Below are 25,382 nucleotides of genomic sequence, written 5' to 3' on the forward strand. Positions count from 1 at the left end.
TCATTATTTGAAATGTTTAAATTAAAACAGGAAAACCTTGGAACATTTTTAACAATACTTGCCTTTTTTGCCGATTCAGAAAAGAGAACTCCATTGTTTCCAACGATACCTATTGGGTATCCAAATATTCTAGCAAATCCTGAAAAGAAAATTGAAAAAAGAGAAAAAGATGTATGTATTTCAGAGGGCTTTTAATTCATCACAAGCAGACATATTTATACATTGTTTAATTTCAAATCAATGTTTAAAATGTACAGATTTCATCTATGGTACAAAACAGCTCAGGGCATGATTTATTTCTAAAGCACTAAAGTCTGGGATTTATGCTTTCTTGAAAGGGTTGTGTCACATGTAAAGTAAATTATCCACTTGTCTGATCGACTGGTTTGATTAGATGATCGGGTCAGCGTGTCATCTATTCACTCACATAACACGTATGTAAGAGCATCCACTATGTACCTCACACAGAGAGTATTCTGAACTAGAACAAGTCAGAGACATGGATCCCTTAAAAGGTCAGTGTCCAGAGTCATCAGCCAGTTTCAAGTGACAAGCTCGCCTTAAAATGCCTGTGTTAATGATACCCCTTTGAAATAAAGGGGATAAACTCAGCAAAGACAAATCTTTTTAAAAAGCAGGAACAATCAAGCCCAGTGGTAACCGAGCTGAAGGTAAGAAATACGGTTAAACTTAGAAGAGCGTATCACTCCACTTTGCTTTTCTCTGTGCTTGCATCTTTTTTTCCTCCCTTTCACAAGTTTTGTTTTTGTCTCACCACCACTTTCACTACCACTCCAAATGCCCACTACACACACATGCGCACACACACACACACATGCATACACACACACACACACACACACACACACACACACACACACACACACACACACACCAGAAGTAAGAGAGAAGAAAAATGGTGAAGAAAACTCTGTAACTTTATGAAGTAGATACTCTGGGTGACTCTAGGATGCTATTTTGTAAACATGAAGGAAGTGACTAGAGACAGTTCCAAACCTACTGGATTATAAACAGGTGTCAGGTACTTGGAAGCCAAGTATCAACAAACTGTGCTTGTTAGAGCGAGTCACCGGAAGTATGCTACCAATTCCTGGACCAGGCTCCGTCTCCAAGCTCAAGCTGGACAGGCTGCCGCCAAGACCCCCAGTGCAGGGGGGCCAACAAAAAGCAGGTGCTCAAAAAGTGAATGGATAAGAGAGAATGTCAACCTTAAGACTTATTTTGTTCTTTTCTCTGTCTTTGTCTTGATTTATTTTTAAAAATTCTTATGGTTATTTAAGAATACTAACAGAGAATAAGATGGTTGGATGGCATCACCGACTCGATGGACATGAGTTTGAGCAAGCTCCAGGAGTTGGTGATGATGGACAGGGAGGCCTGGCGTGCTGCAGTCCATGGGGCTGCAAAGAGCCGGACACAACTGAGTGACTGAAGTGAACTGATGGTTATTTAATGTGATAAAATGAAACACTGATTTGATGGTCACCTATAATTCTTCTGGTCTTTCAGACCTAAAATCTCAGCCAAAACCCTATGCTACACACCCTAAAAGCCATTGCCTCTTACAGAGGCAGTTCAGGGAGAGGCAAACTTGCCCAGAGCTCTAGCAATCCACTCTGAGTCCATGCCTGTCCCACAAAAAGAGCTGGGAATTTGGTCCCTGTCTCAGCTGCTGCTGTTGCTGCTGCTAAGTCGCTTCAGTCGTGTCCAACTCTGTGTGACCCCATAGACAGCAGCCTACCAGGCTTCCCATCCCTGGGATTCTCCAGACAAGAACACTGGAGTGGGTTGCCATTTCCTTCTCCAATGCATGAAAGTGAAAAGTGAAAGTGAAGTCGCTCAGTCGTGTCCGACTCTTAGCGACCCCATGGACTGCAGCCTACCAGGCTCCTCCGTCCATGGGACTTTCTAGGCAAAAGTACTGGAGTGGGGTGCCATTGCCTTCTCCGCCCTGTCTCGGCAGTAAGGTGCTAACCCTGAAGGTGTTCTGCCCTGTTAACTACTTAGACTTTCCATCCATCCTTAGTTCTGTTGAGTAGGGTGCATCTCTCACTACACTAGGCTCACCCACCCATGAAGGGAACATCTTCACCAACTTCCTATGGGTCAAACAAAACAGTGAAATGTCTATGAAACCCCTATGGTTAAGTGCAGGGGCAGGAGGGAAGCTGTAAGAACCGCCAACAGCACCAGCTCCTTGGAGAAATCTGTCCTTGTTCTCCTTGCTCCCACTCAGGGCCCCGACCCTCTCAGGGCCCCCTGATCATCACCCCCCCAACTCCTGCCCCTCTCATTTCCCCTCCCCATCTCTTACTGCCCCACTTCCTCTCAAACCACCCTCCCCTCCAGCCCCCTCCCCTCTCATTCCCCACCTCCTCCTCTCTCCCTCCTCCCTCGCCCACTCACTCCCTCCTCCCCCCACCTCTCAGTCCTCTCTTCTTCCTCTCACTCCCCTCCCCTCCCCTCAACCTTATTTGAATTCCAACACAGACTAAAAGAAATGGAGGACAGTGGATATAACCCTGGTATTTTAGGAGGCAAAGGACTTTTAGCAAGTCCAGGGCAACTACATAAAAAGAGATGACAAAGACAGCCCATCCATCTTCAAGAAAGAAGATGAAACAGTTCTGACTTGTTTTAAATTGCTGCACAATGCGGGTTACATGCTGAACTATTTGGTGACAAATCCTGTCTATATATCAAACAAAAGGCTCTTAATCACTTAAACCCCTACATACAAACACATAAATTCCACTCCCAGTATGAACCCTTCTCTTGCTCATAAATCAGACCAGAAGAAAGTGCTGTGACTTATCCTTAAACCTCAATGTATATTTGCAATTTGGATTTTTGCAGCTAGTTGTTTTCTCTACTCTGATAGGTTACCTTCAGGTTAACTACTACATTTTGGAGCTTCTACAAGACCAAATAAAATGCCCAAATTTGTTTTGCTGTTTGTTCAAGACAGATTATTATGGATCTGGTATCTATGCTTCAAATATTTTTTTTTTCAAAGGCCTACAAACAACACTTTAGGTAAATGAATTAACTTTTATAAATATTCTTATTTTGCTTTTTCAGACTTGATATTCTGTCCTGTATTTGTGTGGGTCAACATAAGATCTACACATAGACAGTGAGAAGGTTTAACTCAGTTTTCTGGGAAAATATCACATGAAACTTCACAGTTGAATTGAAGACTAAAGAATGAAGAAGACCGTGCTGAAATTTTCAAAACAATTATAGCTATCCAGAGAAATAAAAAGAACTACAAATATTTCTTTTAATTTTATGATCATAAGAATCTTTTTATACAGCTAAAGCCACAAAGTCACAGAATAAGGGCCTGGACCATAGCATTTTGCCCTCGTAATTTTAAACTCTGGATCCATAAAGCCATTCAGCTACAAATGATCCTTACAAAACACTTCCTCTTGAATACTGACTCACATTTGTACTGCTCTAAATAACAAAGCTCATGCCAAGTGCATCAGAGGCATGAGACAAGAGATCATTTGTTTTCAAAGCATCATAAAATGTTCACATTTTCAATTCTTCATCTTTATACCTGTAACTAATGTGTCTCCATATAAGGCTTTGAACTCATTGAATCTGCTTCCATCCACGATTCTAGCAATGACCTAAGAGGAAAAAATAACAATGTCCCTGAGGAATTATATTACAAAAGACTTTGTGCATTCAAGTTATTCATAAGGAAAACAAATCCTTAATGAAGTTGTCACTTTCACAAAATTTCACCCTGTTCAGAAAATCTCAGTAGAATTTCACTAGACTTGTATGGTTAATGCCCTGAAGTCATTCTCAGTCCTGATACTACACTTCACTATAAAAGCTACAGTACCACATGGCCAACCTAGACCAACCTAGGCGGCACATTAAAAAGTAGAGACATTACTTTGCTGATAAAGGTCCATCTAGTCAAAGTTATGGTTTTTCCAGTAGTCATGTATGGATGGTGAGAGTTGGACTATAAGGAAAGCTAAGTGCCGAAGAACTGATGCTTTTGAACTGTGGTGTTGGAGAAGACTCTTGAGAGTCCCTTGGACTGCAAGGAGATCCAACCAGTCCATCCTAAAGGAAGTCAGTCCTCAATATTCACTGGAAGGACTGATGCTGAAGCTGAAACTAGAATACTTTGGCCACCTGATGGGAAGAACTGACTCACTGGAAAAGACCCTGATGCTCAAAAAGATTGAAGGCAGGAGAAGGGGACGACAGAGGATGAGATGGTTGGATTGCATCACCAGACCTGAGCTCATGGACATGAGCTTGAGGAAGTTCCGGGAGCTGGTGATGGACAGGGAAGCCTGGCATGCTGCAGTCCATGGGGTCACAAAGAGTCAGACACGAATGAGCAACTGAACTGAACTGAACCACATGGCATCCTACAAGGAATGAGAAGCAGAGAAGCAGAGACTACAAGGGCTGGCTACTGGACTCAGAGCTTCAGGGGCTGTCAAATGTATTAGCTGAGGGTCAGGGATTCAATCAGAAAGCAAGGACCCACTGTAGAGAACAGGGAAGCATACTCAATATTTTGTAATAACCTAAAGGGCAAAGAATCTGAAAAAGAATATATGTGTGTGTATATATATACATACACACACATATATATGTATATTTTACATATATGTAAAACTGAATCACTGGACTGTACACCTGAAACTAACACAACATTGTAAATCAACTATACTTCAATTAAGAGAATATATTAAAACAAGAAAAAGAAGAAAGAAAGAAAGGTCCAGCCTTAGAGTCAGAAGACTTAGGCTCCAACCTAAGGGATCACATATAATTTGTGGGCCATTTGTGTGTCCTGGAGTAAGTCAATTAGCCCCTCTGAGTCTCAGTTCTCACTTCTGCAGAAACGGAACAAAGTTGTGAAGATGTGATGAACTAGTAACAAAGGAACCTAAGAAAATAATGCTGAGATGAAGAACCAGCTCTGACTCCCAGCATCTCCCAGCTCCACCACTGAGACACTGGAGTCATAGGCTGGTTACCTAAAATCCTCAAAACCTCAGTTTCCTCATCTGTTTAATAATAATAATACTTATGTGCTAATAACAAAGCACACTGCCTGGCACTCACTGAAAGGCAGCTGTTATTAAGTCTTCAATAAAGGTTCTTTGATTCTGAATCTGACAGATGTTTCTACATACACACATGTATATATACATGTCATTAATCTATAAGAGATCAAAGTTACCAGATAATCCTCAGTGCTCAGCATTAAACATCAGGACTATTTCAAAGTGTTTAAACATGAAGCATATTCCAAATTTTTTCAGAAACTATTTTAGATGCTATGCATCATTTTTTCAGTCCAGTTCAAACTTCCTTTTCCCTCCTTACCATGTCAATCAAAGACATATTTTACAAGATGCAAAGGCTGAAAAATGAGTGAATAACTTACTTTGAATTATGTTTTAGTTATTTTCCTGAAAAGGTCCAATAATATAATGGGGATATAACAGTTGTCTAAGGGCTATGGAGTTCTAAAATTACACCTTTTGAAAAACAAACATATAACAACAACCATTCTTCCATACAAAAATAAAATCACTCAAGGTCAGAGAAACCTGGGGCCAATTAATGTGAAACTCCCTTCTATCTGCTTTATGATGAAGCTCATTTAACCACATAAAATATACTAACTCATCTTCCCAAAGAAGTAAACTTTAGGAAACAGACATATCACATGATATTATCCCTATTTGTAGGAGTGGAAATCAATGCTCAGAGGTTCAATCTCAATACCACTGACTAGGGAAACAAGGACCAGAACTGGGTTTTTCAGTTAATACCCCAATGCAGTCCCACAGCTCCATATACTAATATCTCCAAACAAGGCTTATTTGCTATTACAGAAAAATATAATAAATTATCATTACAGTGATGAACATGAAGAAGCTAGGATACAATTTAAGAAGGCAGAGGTCTATCTTTATAAAAAGATACCAGTTAAGATGGCATCACTGACTCGATGGACGTGAGTCTGAGTCAACTCCGGGAGTTGGTGATGGACAGGGAGGCCTGGCGTGCTGCGATTCATGGGGTTGCAAAGAGTCAGACACGATTGAGCGACTGAACTGAAATGAACTGAGGATGAAATTGAAATACTGTTTAAAAAAAAAAAAGATGAACTACCACGAAGGCATGGATTTGCATCTGTTTTGTTTATTTCTCTACCCTTGGTTCCTGAAATAGTATCTTCACAGAAAAAGCATGCAATAAATACTGTCAAATATATGAAAAAAGTGATTATGCTTGAAAGAATGAATCCTTCACCATCTAGAAAACTTGACTATTAAAACAACTCATTTTTCAGGGACAGCATCCCTGTAAGTACCATTTTTTTCTCTATGTCTGTAATTAACTGAGAAGTCAAATCAAAAACCTAATTTTAAAATGTATAGTTAACTAAGTTACCTTGCCAAAGTGAAGTAACAGTTGAAGCTTCATTAAAATCCAGGATTTAAGACTCTCTAACAATAGTAGGGTATTTCCTAAATAAATAATTGCTCACATCCATAAGTTGGATATTACATTCATCAATTCTTCCAAAAATTGATTTACTGAGTGCCTGCCACGTCACCAAGTACTAGCATAAGAATGAGGACCTAGCTACAAAAAAATGTTTCATGAAGAACTTTTCAATAATGGGGAAATGTTTATAATTTAAGCATTGATTTCCACTCCTAGAATATATGTATATACTATCTGAACTACATAAAAATGTATACACACACATTAAGCCAAAATACCAAATACTGGCTGCTTTCTCTAGACGGTGGAATTCCAAGTGATTTTTGTTTTTCTGTATTTTCTATATTTTTCACGATTAGTACATAATAGTTTTATAGTCAAGGGGAAACATAACAAAATATTAAAGGCACAGAATCTGCCATTAGGACAATTTCCTAACTTAAAAACTATTCTGCCAGAGAAGATTACATGCTGTATGCAAGCACTAAAAACTGTCGACCTAGACCGTGGAAGACAATCTGTAACCATAGCAACATCTTCAACTGTAATCAGAAGTCTAATCCTTTGTTCATGTCCTATTGATCTAAAAGGGTATGTTTTTTCTTTCAACAACTTACTGACATTCCATCCATTTCCCGAAATAAGAACCCAAAAAAGAAACAGCTGGAAATTATAGCGTTGCCCTACATCTTTCCTCATGTCCACAGGAATACAGAGCACTAAATATGAACAAAGCAAGCTTAGGCATCGTGCAGGGAAAACTTGCTGATAATTAAGAGGTGTTCCCCCTTTTTTCTTTTAGTAAGGTATCTTTTCCCTTTTATGTCCCATATATAAAACAGACTTCAGCTTTGAAAATGGATACATACAGCTTACTAGTTCACACGAAGTTTAAACACATGCCTTAAACTATGACAGCATAGCTTATAGCTCACAGTTCCACTTTACACACCTCTCGGACATCAAAGTTCCTCTTAAGGTTGGCACCAACTATTCCATACAATTCATCAGCAGGAAATAAAGGATCTTCAGAAGGCTCAATGGTAACCTGCAGAAATACAGAATAACAACATTAGCCTGTTTAAAGATATTATTTCAAGGTGACATAAGCCAAAATGCATTGGAAAAATAAAAAAATATAAGAACAAATTCAACTCACATCCATTTTCTTCTGATAATTTAGACTCCTCACAATCTTCCTAGCTAAGTGAAGGGCATGATTATCATCCAAAGCGTAGTAGTCACTTACTCCAGACTTTCTACAGAGTAAAGCACACTAAAATAATCAGAACAGGGGAAAGAAAAATAATTAAATACCTTAAACCCCAAGAATCTTCTCTCGTCTAAGGATTTACGAACAGGGAAAACTGAGGTACACAGAAGTTATATACCTTGCCCTAGGACCGCCAGTAGCTGCGTAAGAACCCTCACCTTATGTTTCTCAATCCTGACTTTCTTTTAGTAGACCACAGGGCCTTACTGGCAAGAACTTCTATTTGATGCTCATCCCATACACCACAGATAAAACTGCATATGATGCATTTCAACCTCAGCTGGCCCACTTTTGTGATGTAGTTGCCAACAATGACAAGACTCACTGAGGTACAACTGTGTACCTTCATCAACTGTAAAGATGATCACAACCTCACTATCTTCATCAACTGTGAAGATGCCAACTGTGACTTCCCATTTCTGAGAGATTGCTGAGGCCTCCCTTATCAAGTGACACCCCCAGAGTCAGCTGTCGCAGGTAGCACACACAAAGTCTTGAAGACATTGTCCCTCAGATCAATGGTGAAAATAACTGATAACGTGGCACTGTGGTAAGGGCCATGGAAGTCCTTCTCATTTCAAGTTCAATGTGAATGAAGCCTGGGCATACTCTGGTTCTTAGATGGCTTGTTATTTCACTTGTAGATGTATGGCTATGACTTTCTAATGCAATATTTTAAGAAGAACTATAGAGTCAGGCAAAAATATATACCTGAAAAGAATAGAATTTTAGTTTATTTTATAAGCAAAGATTTGGAGAAGGAAACGGCAACCCACTCCGGTATTCTTGCCTGGAGAATTCCATGGACTGAGGAGACTGGTGGGCTACTCCACAGGGTAGCAAAGAGTCAGACACGACAAAGTGATTAAACAGCAACAAATACGCAGAGACTAAGCTGCCATAGTCTAAATTTTGATGTCTTGTCTAAGGAAAACACCAAATCCTCAGGAGCTATGTCCAGACTAGGGCTCTCACGGTGGTCTCATGTCCCGTCCACTTTGGGCTTGGGTGTTCCTCAGTAAGAGCAGGGACCATGTATCCTCCAATACCTTTGCAAATGGTAGATCCTTCAGTTTCATCAACTTAATAAGGCATTTTACAACTGACCATATCTTTCAAACATTTCACACATAATACCAGCTGCATTTGCTGACTTCTATCTACACTATAGCAACTCAGTAAACAAAGAGAAATTGAAGAGATTGCTTCCCAATCAGTAAATATTTAAAATAAAATGTCTTCTTTTAAAAACTGCCTAGTATGTACCAAAATAGTAGGAAAGAGAAACTTTTGATGAGACACTGTATTATGTAAAGCTTTGTGTCAAATTACCTACTAAGGATGACAAATCGTTATGTACAAGTATGTATTTATTTATAGTAACAGAGAGAACCAAAGCAACTTGTGACTAGTAAATTTTATGACACTGTTCCCGAAAAAAGCCATTACCACCTAATCCACATGACTTTAAACAAGCTATTATTAATGATAATAGCTGGCAGTAATAGAGCGCTTAGGATGCCACAGTGTGCTGTGAGGCAGAAGCAATTCACATCTCCGTTTCACTCACGAGGAAATGAGGCTCCGGGAAGTTTAGTAGTTTGTCTAGTCACAAGGGTAACAAGTGAGGCAAATGGAAGATGCATCCTAGAATCTGCACCCCTAACTTTTTCACCTTTTGACTTTATACTGGAGTAGCTAATCAACAGGCTGTGTTAGTTTCAGGTATACAACAAAGTGACTCAGTTAGACACATGTATATGTCAATTCTTTTTCAAATTCTTTTCCCATTTAGGTTGTTATATAACATTGAGCTGAGTTCCCTGTGCTACATAGTAGGTCCTTACTGGTTATCCATTTTAAATATAGTAGTACGTGCACGTCAATCACAAACTCCCTAACTGGACGCAAGCTAGCATATTCGCTCTGTAATTGTTTTTTAGTTCATTCATTTATCCGCCTAATTAAATTATAAATCCTTGAGGGCAAGGACTAGGCCTAAAATTCTTCTGCATTACTCATAACACTTAGTATAATCCATCTATCCACAGTAAGTGCTCAGTGAGAAAGGAGTGAATGGAAAACTGAGGCAGAGGTAGGTCCCTTAGCCAGCTCTTCAAAAGGCATGGCAGTGTTCTTTGATAGGAGAGTGGAAACGTTGTACATATTTTCCTTCTCCCACTCACTAGACTGTTCCTACAGCCACCTGCTGCTGGTTTGTGGTATGGCAGAGCAAAGAAAGGTTTACTGCACCTCCCAGGCCACTGAGCTCAATGATTAAATCTACCTGCCACTTATGCCTGGGTTCTATAAAGTCTAGTCCTAGGCCCTGTTCCTTATCTACACTCAGCTCGAGGTGGACTTATCTAGTCCCATGGTTTAAATTCCACCTCTGTGCTGATGGTTCTCAAGCACTGATCTGGGCTCCAGACACTTATAGTTAACTGCCTACTCAGCATCTCTACTTGGATGCCTGGAGCATCTCTAACTTAGCAACACTTGACCCCTCCCAACACTTGACCAACATTTTATTCCCTCCCAGACTCAGGGAATAAAACCATTTCATGTCATTATCTTCATTACCTCACTTTCCTATGCCCCATATATGAAATCCATCAACAAATCCCTCAATTCTACCCCTAAAATAGAGCACAAATGTGATTACTCCCTTCCTACCTTCACCACCACCATAACCATCTAAGACAGCAGTGCCTATGCTATTGATAGAACCATCCAACTGGTCCCTCATACACTCTTGCCAACCTACTAAGCATCTTCCGTCTAGCAACCGGAGGGATTTTTCTAATGAAAGATTTGATAATAGTACATCTCTCCTTAATACTCTTCAATGATTTCCTCATTGCTCATAAGAATACTGATTATTATGATGATAAACATGATAATAATGGCAGTTAATATTTATAGGTACTTAGTTTACAGTGGGAGAAGGCAATGGCACCCCACTCCAGTACTCTTGCCTGGAAAATCCCATGGACCTAGGAGCCTGGTGGGCTGCAGTCCATGGGGTCGCTAGGAGTCGGACACGACTGAGTGACTTCACTTTCACTTTTCACTTGCATGCATTGGAGAAGGAAATGGCAACCCACTCCAGTGTTCTTCCCTGGAGAATCCCGTGGACAGAGGAGCCTGGTGGGCTGCTGTCTCTGGGGTTGCACAGAGTCGGACACAACTGAAGAGACTTAGCAGCAGCAGTTTAAAGTGGGTATTGTTTCAAGCAATTTACACATAATATCTCATTTAATCCTCATGAAATTCTAGGAGGTAGATGGTGGTATTCTTACTCCTGAACTTTAACCTGAAATGGGCCAACCGGTGATGTAATGGAGCTGGCTCACACCTGACTCACAAGAGCCAATTGTATGTATCTCTTCCTGATGCCATGACCAGTGTTGTCCTACTGGTAGCTTAAAATCAGGCATTGTGGGATAATTTATACCACAAATATGGATTGGCAGATGCCACAAAGCAGGGTATTTTCTCTTCTCAGAGAACAAGCTAAGTGTTTACCTCTTATTGAGCATTTAGCTAAGCTATTCCTCAGCATTCCATGCAGCCTGCAGGGACCTTGAATGGACACAGGCTCCTCAAGCAAGACCTAGGTAGCCGCTCAGTCACGAGCAAATGTAAGTTCTCAACGACTTCCCCAGCAGCCCTTATGATCAACAGTCCTCACTGCCTCTCATGGCCTGCATGCTTATATACAGTCTCCAAGGAACTTAACACTAGCCCCAATCTTCTGGTTTGATTGACCAATCTGGCCCTAGTCAGGGGACCCCAAAGCACTCCAATCATCAACCCTAATAAAAACATGTACCCCAGGTCCTGTCTCATCTCTGGGCAGCCTGGCTTGACCACCTCATGTGGTCCCTCAAGGTGTGCTGTATAATTTCTCCAGGACCTATGACTAATAAACTTCTCTATTTCAGATTCTCCTATGGTCTATTGTTGAATCATGGCTCACCATCCAGCACCCTGTCCTCCACTTAACAAGTGTTAATTAAGCAATGTCATAATGCCTGCACGCCACTGGCTTAGCTCTACCTTCTATATGCCTTCCCTATACTTCTTTTTTTGTGGCCCTTATCATGTATACACATTTATGTACTATTTTGAAGGAGGTGAAACAAACCTCCCTGACTAGACTATAAGCTTGAGATCAAAGACAATGTCTATCTTACTACCTTGAATACCTAAACAGTGCCGGGTCCGTAGCAGGTGTTCAATGAGTATTTGTTAAACAAATGATAACTCTGTCTCTCCAGTCTTTCTAGGCTATAATAAAAAGCTGATGTTCTTGCTTAGAAATGGAACACTAAAGAACTGAACCCCAAAACTGCAGATCTAGAATAAGTAAACTGGTTTGATCTGGCAAGTTTAACACTTGGAAAAAATAATTTAAAATTTCTTTTAAACAGATAAATGACAATCAGTCCTGGGAAGAAACAACTGCTTCTGTTTCACCTGCAGTGAAGATCAGCCCCTCCAAGATCCTCAGCTGACACCTCTTCTCCAGTGGCTGCTTTAACCTACAACAAAGATAAAAGTCAAAGGTGAGTTTTGTCCATCAGAGTTATTAAAATGCCTTCCCATACATTCCCTAACCTGGCTATATCTACCATTCTTTCTTTCACAGAACTACATATTTTGTTTCTCATTTAACCCACCTGGATAATATTGCCTCTAGTCTACAGACAAGAAATGCGAACCCAGAGTCACTAAGGAACTTGCCCATAGCCCCCAAGCAAGGGACAGAAACTGACTTGAACCCAGACATTCCTGGCTTGAAAGCACGCTCTTTCCCCTACTTTATTCTGCCTCCACATGCACCTTAAAGCCTTTGTATCTGTGCATATGCTGTTCCCACTACCTAGGCTCCCTTCTTCCTCTCATCCACCCAATGAATCCCCACTTATTGTTCAAGCCCTACCTGCTCTATGGGGCTTTCCCTGATCTGCCCAGGCCTTTAAACCATTAATGATGCTGCATGGTATTAACAAAGCAATGCTTGCTCATCTGTGGTTCAAGCATATTCCACCTACACCTCCAATGGCACTTGCCAGACTGTATTTCACTAATTTTCGTGTGTCTCTCTCATCTTTTCTATACTGTGAGTTCCTGGATGGCAGAAATTGTGATTTATTCATCTTTGGACACTCAATAAATGTACTGGAGTAACACTATTTTTTTTTTCATCTTTGGTAAATAATTCCAGTGACTATCAAAAACAAACTCTTAAAGGTATAGTATCTTTAAGATGGGGGAAAAAAATCTCCATGATTACCCACATCTAAGATTCATGAGAATATGACCAAAAAGAAAGAAATGTTAAGTAATAAATTAAGACTGTCTTAATTATAGTCTGAGAAGTTTTAACAAGAAAAATGATTTAAGGCTAAATGCCAACCTGGTCCCTTAGAAATCGTTTATTGATTCCTACTTCTTTGAGTTGGTTGATTTATTTCTTTTTCTCCAAGTAATTTTTTAAAAGGCTTTTATTAGAATAATGAACATTAATCTAAAACACAGCATAGGAATGACTTATTCACTACATCAAAAGCTCTGTCTTAAATATTATTCTACAGGGAGAAGTAATTAAATTTTTTACCTCCAAATATTCCACCCCCAGAACTAAATTCTTGATTCTCTTCTTCCCAAAAAATTCAGTGTAAAATAACATTCAGTCCAGACAATAACTAGTTACAAAGGTGTCTGGATATTTAAAAACTAATAAATAGCTGATAAATGATATTCATTTTCAGGGAACTAATACCAGATGAAAAAATAAAATTTGTCATCAGTTAATATTTACTGAAACACTTACACATGACTGAAACTGTGACATATATAAAAATTTGATAAAAGTTTAAGAGAAAAAGAAAATAGCTCATTCTATTAAATAACAAGCTTGGACAATAGAAGATAGGACAACAAAACAGCTTCTTCAAAACCTTGTCTGCAAAGCCTTTTCTCAATTTTCAGTAAAACAAGCATCAAAATTTAGAATTCTCCAACAGCTGAGGCTGCTGCTGCTTCTTTTCTACCTATAAACATGGCCTTTTGATGGCAGACTACGGAACAGGGTTCAGTTCTCTAACAGAACTGCAGACTTCAGTGGCCAGGTTGCTTTTTTCCAAGGTATAAGTTAAATCTGAATCCACTGAACAGACACTGTGATGTTGATGCTGACAAAATCCTCTCTCAAAAACAGCATTATATCCATATTATGATAATGCCTTATTCCCAAAAAGATGTTTTAAATTCTAGTCATATCTGTACTCATTCTCTAATAAAAAATAAACAAGACTACCCAGGAAAATTTACTATACATAGTAAATTAACCAACAATCACTATGAATATAGCTAGAGAGATATTAAAGAATAATATTTAGTATTATTCTGCAGGCTTTTGGAATGAAGCCTTGAGACTTTTACTACATCTGAAATGGTAGTTTTTCAGGCTTACCTGATCCTCCATAAAAAAGTTATTGAAAATTAACATGAAGCATAAGATCTTCTAACATACTCTTTTTAATAAACTTGTGTTAGTATTCCAAAACCAAGATAAACTTTTGAAGCAATAAACTTCCTTTGTAAGATATAATTCATGTACCAGAAAATTCGCCATTTAAAAGAATACAATTCAGTGTTCTTTATCATATTAACAAGGTTGTGTAATCCCCACCACCACCCAATCTCAGAACCTTCCATCACTCTCAAAAGAAGCATTCCTACCCATACACCCCCACCCTAGACCCTGGCAACCGCTAACCTACCTTCTGTCTCTATGAATCTGCCTATTCTACATATTTCATAGAAATGGAACCATACAATATTTGTCCTTTTGTGTCTGGCTCAGTGTTTTCAAGGTGTATCCATGTTGTAGGATGTGTCAGAACTTCATTCCTTTTTACGGCTGAATAATACTCCACTGTAGGTTTACTGTACCTTTAGAATTTCCTTGGCATTATTCTGTTTACCTCTTTAATATTCTTGGATTATACATACACAGTGGGACGTTTCCTTGTAATTTGTACTAACTATCTGTGTCTTTACCCACCCTCTGTTTATCCCTCTGAAATCTAGGATCAAGTCGTGGCATAAACACTGCAGGGTGACCGCTGCTTTCCTGAAACTCGCTGTTGCAGCCTGGTGGAGCACAGACCAGAAACTGCCCCATGACTCAAGGGTGCAGCAAACTGCGCCCTCGTGATTGTCCTAGTAAGCATACCAAATGCACATACTTGCGGCAGGACGTGCTCGCTGCTCTGCTTCACTGCCTGCCCCTGCGTCCGTCCCCATGGAAACAAAACAAGATGTTCCTGATCAACAGCAGAGCCTTAACTTGACTCCCTCTTTATGGTGTGCTGATCAAACTCCCCAGTATAGCTATTCCCTAATGATCTCATGTGACTTCTACCAATAAAAGTGCGGGCTGAAAGGAGACATTTTGTCTTCCTGCCATGGGGAGCAGGAGGACCCCCTGATTCCCTGCTTGCCCAATTATGTGTCTGACTTTTCATTATGCGCCGGCCCCCGTTTCAGGACTTTCTCACCCGTTGTGCTGGACGTGGCAGGTGGCGCCCAAACAGGGACCTGAAATTGGGAAGAATTCCCCCGAGGGAAAAAACTGAAGTGAAGACGTGAAGAAAAAAGTGAAGAAAAAGTGAAGTGAAGACGTGAAGAAAGTGAAGACGTGAACGTGAAGAAAAAAGTGAAAGTGAGGCGCCTGGATCATGGCCAGGCCCTCAGACTCTAAGGGTGGAAAGTCCCTTGTTGTCTTACAAAGTCAGGGTAACAATGGGGAATGATTTGAATAAAGCTGAGAAACATTATCTCCAGCTTTTGAGGCACCTCCTCCAGAGATTGCTAAGTGAAAGTGAAAGTGAAGTCACTCAGTCGTGTCCGACCCTTTGCAACCCCATGGACTGTAGTCTACCAGGCTTCTCTGTCCATGGGATTTTCCAGGCAAAAATACTGGAATGGGGTGCCATTTCCTTCTCCAAGAGATCTGCCCAACCCAGGGATTGAACCCCGGTCTCCCACATTGTAGGCAGACGCTTTACCGTCTGAGCCACCAGGGAAGTCAGAGGTGGTTAAATATAATCCTTGGTTTCTGGAAGAAGGCACTCTAGATATTGAAAATTGGGATTGAGTGGGAGAGAATTTGAAACCAGCACACAGGAGAGGGGATCGCATACTCGTGATGGTATTTGCAACCTGGGGCTAGTGCGCTCGGTCCTACACCCTTTTCAGACTGAGAAATCATGCCAGAAGGCAGTGTCCCCAGAAGCGACTCTTGTTTACCCTTCCACCCCTTTGCCACCTAAACTTGAGGATGATTTTCCACCACTGCCACCTCCACTGGATCCAGAAATGTCTTGGGAGGATAAGCCGCTGACTCAATTTCAGCCTGCCATGGCCTCCACCCTTCATACGTGTGCTTTAAACATTGAGGACCATCTTGCTTTCCCTATTAATTACAGACCCAACGCCAATAATCCCACTCAGGTTATTGCAACCCATGAAACTTTTGACATCAGTGTTTTAAAGGAACTAAAATCTAGTGTTAGGTTGAATGGGGCTAATTCCCCTTAACACAGGAACTGTTGGAAATTTGTTTCCCTGGAAGAAGTTCTCCTTACAATGTTAAAATGTTAGCCAAAGCAGCTTTAAGTGGTCCCCGATATTTACAGTTTTTTGCCTCTTATACTGAGTTGTGCCAAGAGCAAGCCCATACCAATTTGGCCACTGGACATAATCTTACTTTTGAAATGCTCATAGGCACAGGGCAACATACCAGTCCAACAGCCCAACTGACTTATGAAGGTACAGTGGTGGAAGCGTATCAACAGGTCACCAAATGTTGCCGAAGGGCGTGGCAGACAGCATCAGACCCTGACAAGCCTACCGGTTCATCGGTCAAAATTTTACAGAGACCTGGAGACGACTCACTGAATTTGTAGACTGGCTCTCATCTGCTCTCCACTGTCAAATTAATAGTCCTACGGTGGAGGACATTTTGTTAAAACAATTAGCCTATGAAAATGCCAATGCAGATTGCAAGGCTGCCCTTAACCCTCTTCATCAAAATGTCAGCCTTGCAGATTTTGTTCGAGCATGTCAGAATATTGGTACACAGGCTTACAAACAAACCGTGCTAGCTCAAGCAATTTGTGCTGCCTTTAAAAATAATTTTAGCTCTTCCCCTGCCAAATGTTTTCAATGTGAAAAGCCTGGACATATGAAAAAGGATTGCCGTTCCCGATCTAAAACAGGTATTACAATACCTCCACCCACTTGTAACAATAAAACACCGGGACTGTGTCCTCAATGCCAGAAAGGCAATCACTGGGCTAATCACCACAGATCAGAATTTCATAAGAACGGTTCCCCTTTACAGCCAGGAAACAGCCAACGGGGCCAGCCCCGGGCCCCACAAATGATGGGACACAGCCGGTGAGGGTCTCCAGCACACCCTGCAGCCTATCTCCAGCCTCCCAGCTGCTGCCAGCGGAAGTGCTGCGTTGGACCTCCCAACCAGAGTAACTGTTCAGATTAATGAATCAGACCCCCTGCAGCAATCCCTACTGGGATCTGAGGCCCCATTCCACTGGGGACTATAGGACTCATTCTGGGCACAAGTGGCCTTACTCCCAAGGGCCTCCAAATTCTTCCTGGCCTTATTGACCTACACTACTTGGGAGAAATTAAAGTAATGGCTCTTTCCCGCTCATCCCATGTCATTCTTCAAGGTCAACGAACTGCTCAGCTCCTTCTCTTGCCTTACCATGCCCCTAACAATTATAATCCTATCACCAGAGGAAAACAAGGATTTGGGAGCACTGGTGATCAAGTAGTGTGCTTTACTCAACAAATACTCTCAGATCGGCCCACTTGTAAGGTTAAAATTCAAGGAAAAACCTTATCTAATCTCTTAGATACTGGAGCTGACTTTTCCATCATTATTTCTTGTCAATGGCCAGATGACTGGCCCTTGACTGAACCCCAGGAAAAAATCTCAGGTTTGGAAGAATCCCAACAACTTGCTCAGAGTTCAGCAATTCTTCCTTGCCTAGGGCCCGACAAACGACTAGCCCAATGGCACCTAGTTCTCTCCAACAAGGGAAAGGCAGATCATATGATGATGAGAATGGGGTAACAACTGAGAAAAGGGCTAGGAAAAAATTTACAGCGAGATCCTTCTCCTTTACCTATTCAACCCAAACTGGAAAGAAAAGAGCTACTATATAAAAATTTTTAATGAAGGTCACTGACATTTCTCGGCCACTACATGCCACACCTCTAGCGTGGCTGACATCTAAACCTGTTTGGGTGGATCAATGGCCTCTGGCAAAGGAGAAACTTACGCATTTACAAGCCTTGGTAGAAAAACAGTTTCAAGCAGGACACAGAGGAAAGTACTAGTCCTTGGAATACTCCAGTTTTCACAGTCCCTAAAAACATCAGGCAGATGGAGGCTGCTTCATGATCTTCGAGCTATTAATGCTGTAATGCAACCCATGGAGGCCTTGCAGCCCGGACTCATCCCCTTTGTCCATACCTCAAGATTGGCCAATTGTAGTTCTGGATCTTAAAGACTGTTTTTATACAATCCTCTTAGCTCCACAAGACAAAGAAAAATTTGCCTTTTCAGTACCTAGTATTAACCAACCAGCCCCCATGAAATGGTACCAATAGAAAATGTTGCCTCAGGGGATGATGACGCTAAGGCAACAATAGTGGCTAGCACTCTGGAGGGAGCTCAATCCCTCTGTCCTCAAGCCTCCATCATTCGCTATATGGATGACATACTCTTAGCTGCCCCAGAAGTCTCTCCTAAACCCACTTTTTCACCAAGTTCAACACGATCTTAAATGATGGGGACTACATGTAGCCCCCCAAAAATTTAAAAAACAGCTCCCTTTTCCTATTTAGGTTATTGGGTTTCAGAACATACCATTATACCCCAAAAGGTATCCATTAGATGCGACAATCTCAAAACATTCAATGATTTTCAGAAGCTTTTAGGAGATATTCATTGGTTGTGCCCTGCTTTGTGCATTCCTACCAGTTCACTTACACACCTCTTTGAGACCCTTAAAGGGGACTCAGCCCTTTCTTCTCCTCAGACTCTGACGCCACAAGCTAAAAAGGAACTCGATATAGTAAATATTGCCATTCAAAATGCTCAACTTAATCATATTCATGATGACCATCCTATTCTCTTCATTGTCGTAGCTTCTTCAGAAGCCCCTACAGGAGTTCTATTTCAAGAACAGCCCACCTTGGGCATCATAGAATGGCTGTTGGCACATTCTCAGGAGGGCAAAACTCAGATGACGTACCTTACCCTTGTGTCTAATTTAATTATACAAGAAAGAAAGCATACCTGCCAGTTAACTGGCTTTGATCCTCAAACTACTCATGTTCCATTTGACAAAACTCAACAACAGCATCTTTGACAGACTTGCTTATCATGGCAGGTTGCCCTCACTGCTTTTGTGGGCATTTTAGACAATCACCCTCCTGCACATAAATTATTACAATTTATTTCCCTAACTCCCTTTGTGTGGCCCAGAGTTACCAAGGCCACGCCTATCCCAGGCGCTCCTACTTATTTTACAGATGGCTCTAACAATGGCAAAGCAGGCATTACTGACCCTGAGGAGTGAGAAACTCTAGTTTCTAGGTCCTCGGCTCAGCGGGTGGACCTAGTAACAGAAATTACAGTACTTGTTTCTAAAGACCTCTATTAATATTGTTAGTGACTCTGCCTATGTGGTTGGAATGACCAAGTCTACTGAGACTACAAAAATTAAACATGTTAATTCTGAGGACTTATTCCTCCTATTTCTCCAACTTCAAAAAGCCATTCGCTCCCATTCCTTTCCTTTCTTTATTACACATATTCAAGCTCACTCCCCTCTCCCGGGGCCTCTCACCCTTGGCAATTCTCAGGCTGACCTTCTAATGATGCCCATTTTTAAGCAGGCTTACCAGTTTCATCAACTTCTTTATCAATCTGCCATTCCCTTAGACATCAGTTTAACGTTACTAAATCCCAAGCAACACAAATTATTCAAGCCTGTCCTTCCTGTTAACAAGTCAGTGCTTACCAACCTCCATTACCTGGAGTTAACCCTCCAGGGGTTACTCCAAATGAAATTTGGCAGAAGGATGTAACCCATTTTCCTGAGTTTGGACACCTTAGCTACCTTCGTGTTTCTACTGATACTTATTCTCATATGCTTTGGGCTTCTGCTCAGCTTCCGCTCATATGGGCATCCCAAAGAAACTGAAAACTGACAACGGGCCAACTTACACCCGTAAAGCTTTTACAGCCTGTTGCTCTCTCTGGCCTATTAGTCATTCTACAGGCATCCCATATAATCCAACTGGCCAAGTTATTGTTGAATGAGCACACTATGCTTTTAAAAGTCAACTTTTAAAACAGAAAGGGGGAATAGCAGGGAAATCTCCACCTGCACATCTGCGTCTAGCTCTCCTAACCTTAAATTTTTTCACAACAGATGACCAAAAATCAACCCCACATGAGAAACACCATTCACATACTCCTTCAGTGTGATACCCACAGGTCTGGTGGAAGGTGCCAGAAGGTAGTCCATGGAAAGGACCAACCCCCCTACTAACATGGGGAGGAGGATATGGTTGTGTCTCAACAGATCAAGGCCCTGGTTAGATACCAAGCAGGTGCATCAAGCTTTACCATGGATCCCCCATTTGCACCACGGGAGATGTGGAATCCCACAGTGAGCATGGCGATGGTGACACAGAAAGTCCAGAGGCTGCACCCGGCAGACTGCGCCCTGAGCCCCGCCCCCCGACCACCGCCCCAAGCAAGAAGGACAACCACGCACTCATCAGGCACCTCCTATGACTTGCGGACAACTGAAGAGCCGCAGTCAAAAGAGTGAACAGATGCTCTTGCACACTCAAACACCTGACTAAGGCTCCCGAGACCATGCTGCTGGCTATGGTGGCATTGGTCTCCTGTGCTGTAACTGGGGCTGCTGCTGCTAAGTCACTTCAGTCGTGACTCTGTGTGACCCCATAGACGGCAGCCCACCAGGCTCCCCGGTCCCTGGGATTCTCCAGGCAAGAACACTGGAGTGGGTTGCCATTTCCTTCTCCAATGCATGAAAGTGAAAAGTCAAAGTGAAGTCGCTCAGTCGTGTCTGACCCTTAGCGACCCCATGGACTGCAGCCCACCAGGCTCCTCCGTCCATGGGATTTTCCAGGCAAAAGTACTGGAGTGGGGTGCCATCGCCTTCTCCAGTAACTGGGGCAGATGCCGATTTGTATTGGACTCATGTTCCAGACCCTCCATTAGCTAGACCCTTAACGTGGACTGACACTTCCCCTACAGTTTGGACCAACAATTCCCATTGGTTCCCAGATCCTAACGGGGTACCCCCAAATTTAACACAGAAAGAGCCCTATATTATTATTCTGGACTGACCATGATAGTCTTGCAATCAAAACAAAAAGGGGGAGATGTTGCAGCCTGGCAGAGCAGAGACCAGAACCTGCCCCACGACTCGAGGGTGCGGCAAACTGTGCCCTCGTGATTGTCCTAATAAGCACGCCGACCACACATACTTGGGGCGGAACGTGCTCCCTGCTCCGCTTCACTGCCTGCCACTGCGTCCGTCCCCATGGAAACAAAACAAGTCACTCCCGATCAAAAGCAAAGCTTTAACTTGACTCCCTCATTATGGTGCGCTGATCAAACTCCCCAGTATAGCTATTCCCTAATGATCTCATGTGACTTCTACCAATAAAAGTGTGGGCTGAAAGGAGCCATTTTGTCTTCCTGCCATGGGGAGCAGGAGGACCCCCGATTCCCCGCTTGCCAAATGATGTGTCTGTCTTTTCATTACGCGCCCGCGCCTGTCGCAAGTCTTTCTCACCTGCCCTGCTGGACACGGCACTCACAGTAATGGAGATGGTCAAATGGGAAGTAAGGAAAAACCAGGGATAACATAATCCAGTCCCCAGTGCCTACTTTACAGGCAGGTGGCCAGTGAGGGTACACAGGGTCCCACTCTCAGAAGAGTCCTGTGCTCGGAGTTTAATGCTCACTGGTTACCCTGGTGCAAGTCTAAACAATTTTATCTCTGAAGCTGTTTTCTGTAATGAAGTCTGATGGGACAATGGAGCATATGTGTTAAGGTTTACAGCCTCTGCTCTTGTGCAGTCCTCCTCCCCTCTGCTCCCTGCTTCCTGGCTGACTGGCGCCTGTGCCCTGGGTCTTGCCCTACCTTCTCTTCCCTGCCCTGACCAGCGACTGTTCCATTTGTCCCCAGTGGGGCTCTGGCTCAGGAGCAGGGTCATAGGTCAGGCGTGCACCCCATGGTGTCTCTGGGAGGATCATGGTAGCCCATCACAGACCTGGGCTAGGCAGTGCTGAGATGTGCTCACCAACAGGCCACTTGAGGGGAGGAGGGGGGCTAAGGGCTAGCCTTTTGCCCACCTCCACCCGGGTACCAAGCACATTTTCACATGGAGATGGCACAACTTTGGGGTCATAGTGGGCCCATGGGAAGCAGAGATGCCCACATGGAGATGGCACAACTTTGGGGTCATAGTGGGCCCATGGGAAGCAGAGATGCCTGGGGCAGCGGTGGGGGGTGCAACGTCATGAAACAGCGAATAAAAACACAACTGCTAGACAGATCACAGAAGAAAGGAAAATGTTTTATATTTTAGTACCTTTGACAGTGGAAACAACCCAAATGTCTATCAACCAATAAATGCATAAACAAAATACAGCCTATCCATACAATGAAATATCACTCAGCTATAAAGAGGAATGAAGTAATTCCTCAAAAATTTAGATACAGAGTTACCACATGGCTCAGCAATCCCACTTCTGAACATATAAGAAATGAAAGAAGAAGAAATGAAAGCAGGGACTCACACAGACATTTGCACATGGTCACAGCAGCATTATTCCAAACAGCCCCAAAGTGGAAGCAACCCAGAAGTCTATTGAAGGATAAACAGACAAAATGTGGTATATACATGTACACTGGAATATTATTCAGCCTTTAAAAGGAAGGAAATTCTGACACATGTTACAACATGGACAAATCTTGAGGGCATTTTCCTAAGTGAAATATGGCAAACACAGAAGGACAGATATTATAGGATCCATTTAAATGAGGTTCCGAAAGTAGTCAAATTCATAGACAAAGTAGAATCATGGTTTCTGGGGTAGTGAAGAAGGCAGGGAATAGGGAGTTAGTGTTTAATAGGCACAGAGTTTCAGCTGGGGAAGATGAGAACGTTCGGGAGATGGACGGTAGTGACAGCTGTACAACAAAGTGACTATACTTAATGCCAGAGCACTGTATACTTAAACATGGTCAGAATGGTATATTTTACTTCAAGCAAGCAAGCAAATGTTCTTACCAAAAAGAAACGAACAGGCAGGTTCTTACCAAGGGAGGTCCACCCAAGAAAATGGTACCCTGCTTGCGGACGATGATGTTTTCATCAGCCATTGCAGGCACGTAAGCTCCTCCTGCTGTGCAGGAGCCCATGACCACTGCTATCTGGAATCCAAGCACACAGGAAACTCATGCAGTACAGCTCGAACAGTGAATTACACAGTCTCTGGATCTACAGTTCCACAAACAGTACCAGGGCATGTTACTAGCTTGTCCCTATGTTGTCTTTGTTTTTATTTTTTGGTTTTTTGGGGTTTTTTTTGTCTGCGCTGTGGGGCTTGCAGGATCTCAGTTCCTGACCAGGGATTAAACCCAGGTCATGGCAGAAAAGCTTGGAATCTTAACCACTAGGTGACCAGGGAACTCCTTGTGTTTCATTTTTAAAATGGAGTTCTCTAAGCATTTAGAACTGTTTCCTAACTTTTGTATCAAAACATTTCGAAGGGCTTAGGTCACACTTTTACAAAGCTTGTGGACAACCTCCCTGTCAAATGGAAGACTGGCCAAACACACCATTACACTGAGCAACTAATGGAGAGAAGAAACTCACAATCAACCCATAAATTAGCAAAATTATATTAAAAGGACAACTTTTATATCTAATAATAGCAATAATAAGTTCTCTAAACAATTGCCACTTACCTCATAGGAATACTGAAATAATTCTCCAAATGAGCAATGTTAATTTTGTGTTACCCTGAATATAAGACTTTCTAAATATAAAACTAATGTTAGCATCACAATTGAAAATCTTGCTCAAAAGAAAGTCAGTTGTGTTGAAGCTGGGTGATGCATACTTCAGGGTTCACAGTACTATTTTTCTACTTTTGTGGGTGCTTGAAATTTTCCATGATAAAAGTTTTTAAGAAATTCTTGCTTAGAGATTAGTATGATACAAATAATAAATATAGATTTTGCTGATTAGTCCTAGATAGGAATAAATACTACCACGAAGAAAAATAAGAGAAGTATGTAGTGAATATTTTCTTAAATTACCATATGAAAGTAGTTTTACTAATTCCAATATTCCATCAGTTTTCCTTCTAGTCATATAAATACCTACTTTGGAAAAGAAAAAAGCCACACTATTTATTAATCCAAAAGCAAAAGGCAACATGAGTTAACATTTTCTATGTAGATGGCTGTCATGTTAACTCATGCGCTGCCTTCTATTTAGATGGCTGTCACAAAAGGCATTTTCTCCTATTTCATGTAATGTTATTAAAACTACCTGTAACATTTGTCAATATATAACAGAAATGTTTATCACTTACTCTTTTGCTTGTTTGCTTATCAGTCACTGAGAAGTCTTTTTCTTTCCGTTTTATTGGAATATAATTGACATACAGTGCTGCCTAAGTTTAAGGTGTACAGCATAATGATTTGACTTACATGGATCATGAAAGATTATCTTAGTAGCTTTATAAAATATCCACCATCCCATTTAGATATAACTTTGTTTTTTGCTGCACCATGCCGTGTATGGCATTCTTAGTTCCCTGACCAGGAATCAAACCCATGACCCCTGCAATGGAAGCATGGAGTCTGAGCCATGGACTGCCAGGGAAATCCCTAAAATTTTTAAAATGGAAGAAAAATGTTTTTCTTATGATGAAAAAACCTCTTAGGATTTACTCTGAACAGCTTTCACACATAACATAGAATAGCCTTAATTATATTATTCATATTGCACATTATATCACATTACTTATTTATCTTATAAGTTTGTACTTTTTGACCACTGTCATCCAGTTCCCTTTCTGCCCAATCCCTCATCTCTGGTAACTATAAATCTGATCTCTTTTTCTATGGGTTTGTTTGTTTGGTTGGTTGGTTTTGAAGTATAATCAACCTAAACACTATGTTAGTTACTGTAATATGACAGAGGGATTTGATATCACTATACATGTCAAAATGATCGCCACAATAAGTCCAGCCACAGTCTGTCACCATATAAAGATAGCACATAATTCCTGACTATATTCCGCACACTGTACATTTCATACCCATGACTCATTTTACAACTGGAAGTTTGCACCTCTTAATCTCCCTCACCTATTTCTCCCCCTGCCCCTGCCCCACCT

The 25,382-nt window shown here is 41.6% G+C and overlaps 1 protein-coding gene across 1 annotated transcript in view; it reads right to left on the reverse strand.

The window, feature by feature from the left end:
* Positions 1–25,382, reverse strand: part of MCCC2 (methylcrotonyl-CoA carboxylase subunit 2) — a 77,361-nt gene that overhangs the window by 13,224 nt on the left and 38,755 nt on the right. Inside the window, exons 7-12 of the mRNA XM_070774564.1 lie at positions 23,290–23,403; positions 12,287–12,351; positions 7,691–7,790; positions 7,484–7,579; positions 3,590–3,662; positions 63–139 (exon numbers count right to left, since the gene is read on the reverse strand). Of these exons, the coding sequence (XP_070630665.1) occupies positions 63–139; positions 3,590–3,662; positions 7,484–7,579; positions 7,691–7,790; positions 12,287–12,351; positions 23,290–23,403 (525 nt within the window). The remainder of the gene's footprint in view (positions 1–62; positions 140–3,589; positions 3,663–7,483; positions 7,580–7,690; positions 7,791–12,286; positions 12,352–23,289; positions 23,404–25,382) is intronic.

This window comes from Bos indicus, chromosome 20, assembly GCF_029378745.1.
Source record: "Bos indicus isolate NIAB-ARS_2022 breed Sahiwal x Tharparkar chromosome 20, NIAB-ARS_B.indTharparkar_mat_pri_1.0, whole genome shotgun sequence".
Classification (NCBI taxonomy): Eukaryota; Metazoa; Chordata; class Mammalia; order Artiodactyla; family Bovidae; genus Bos; species Bos indicus.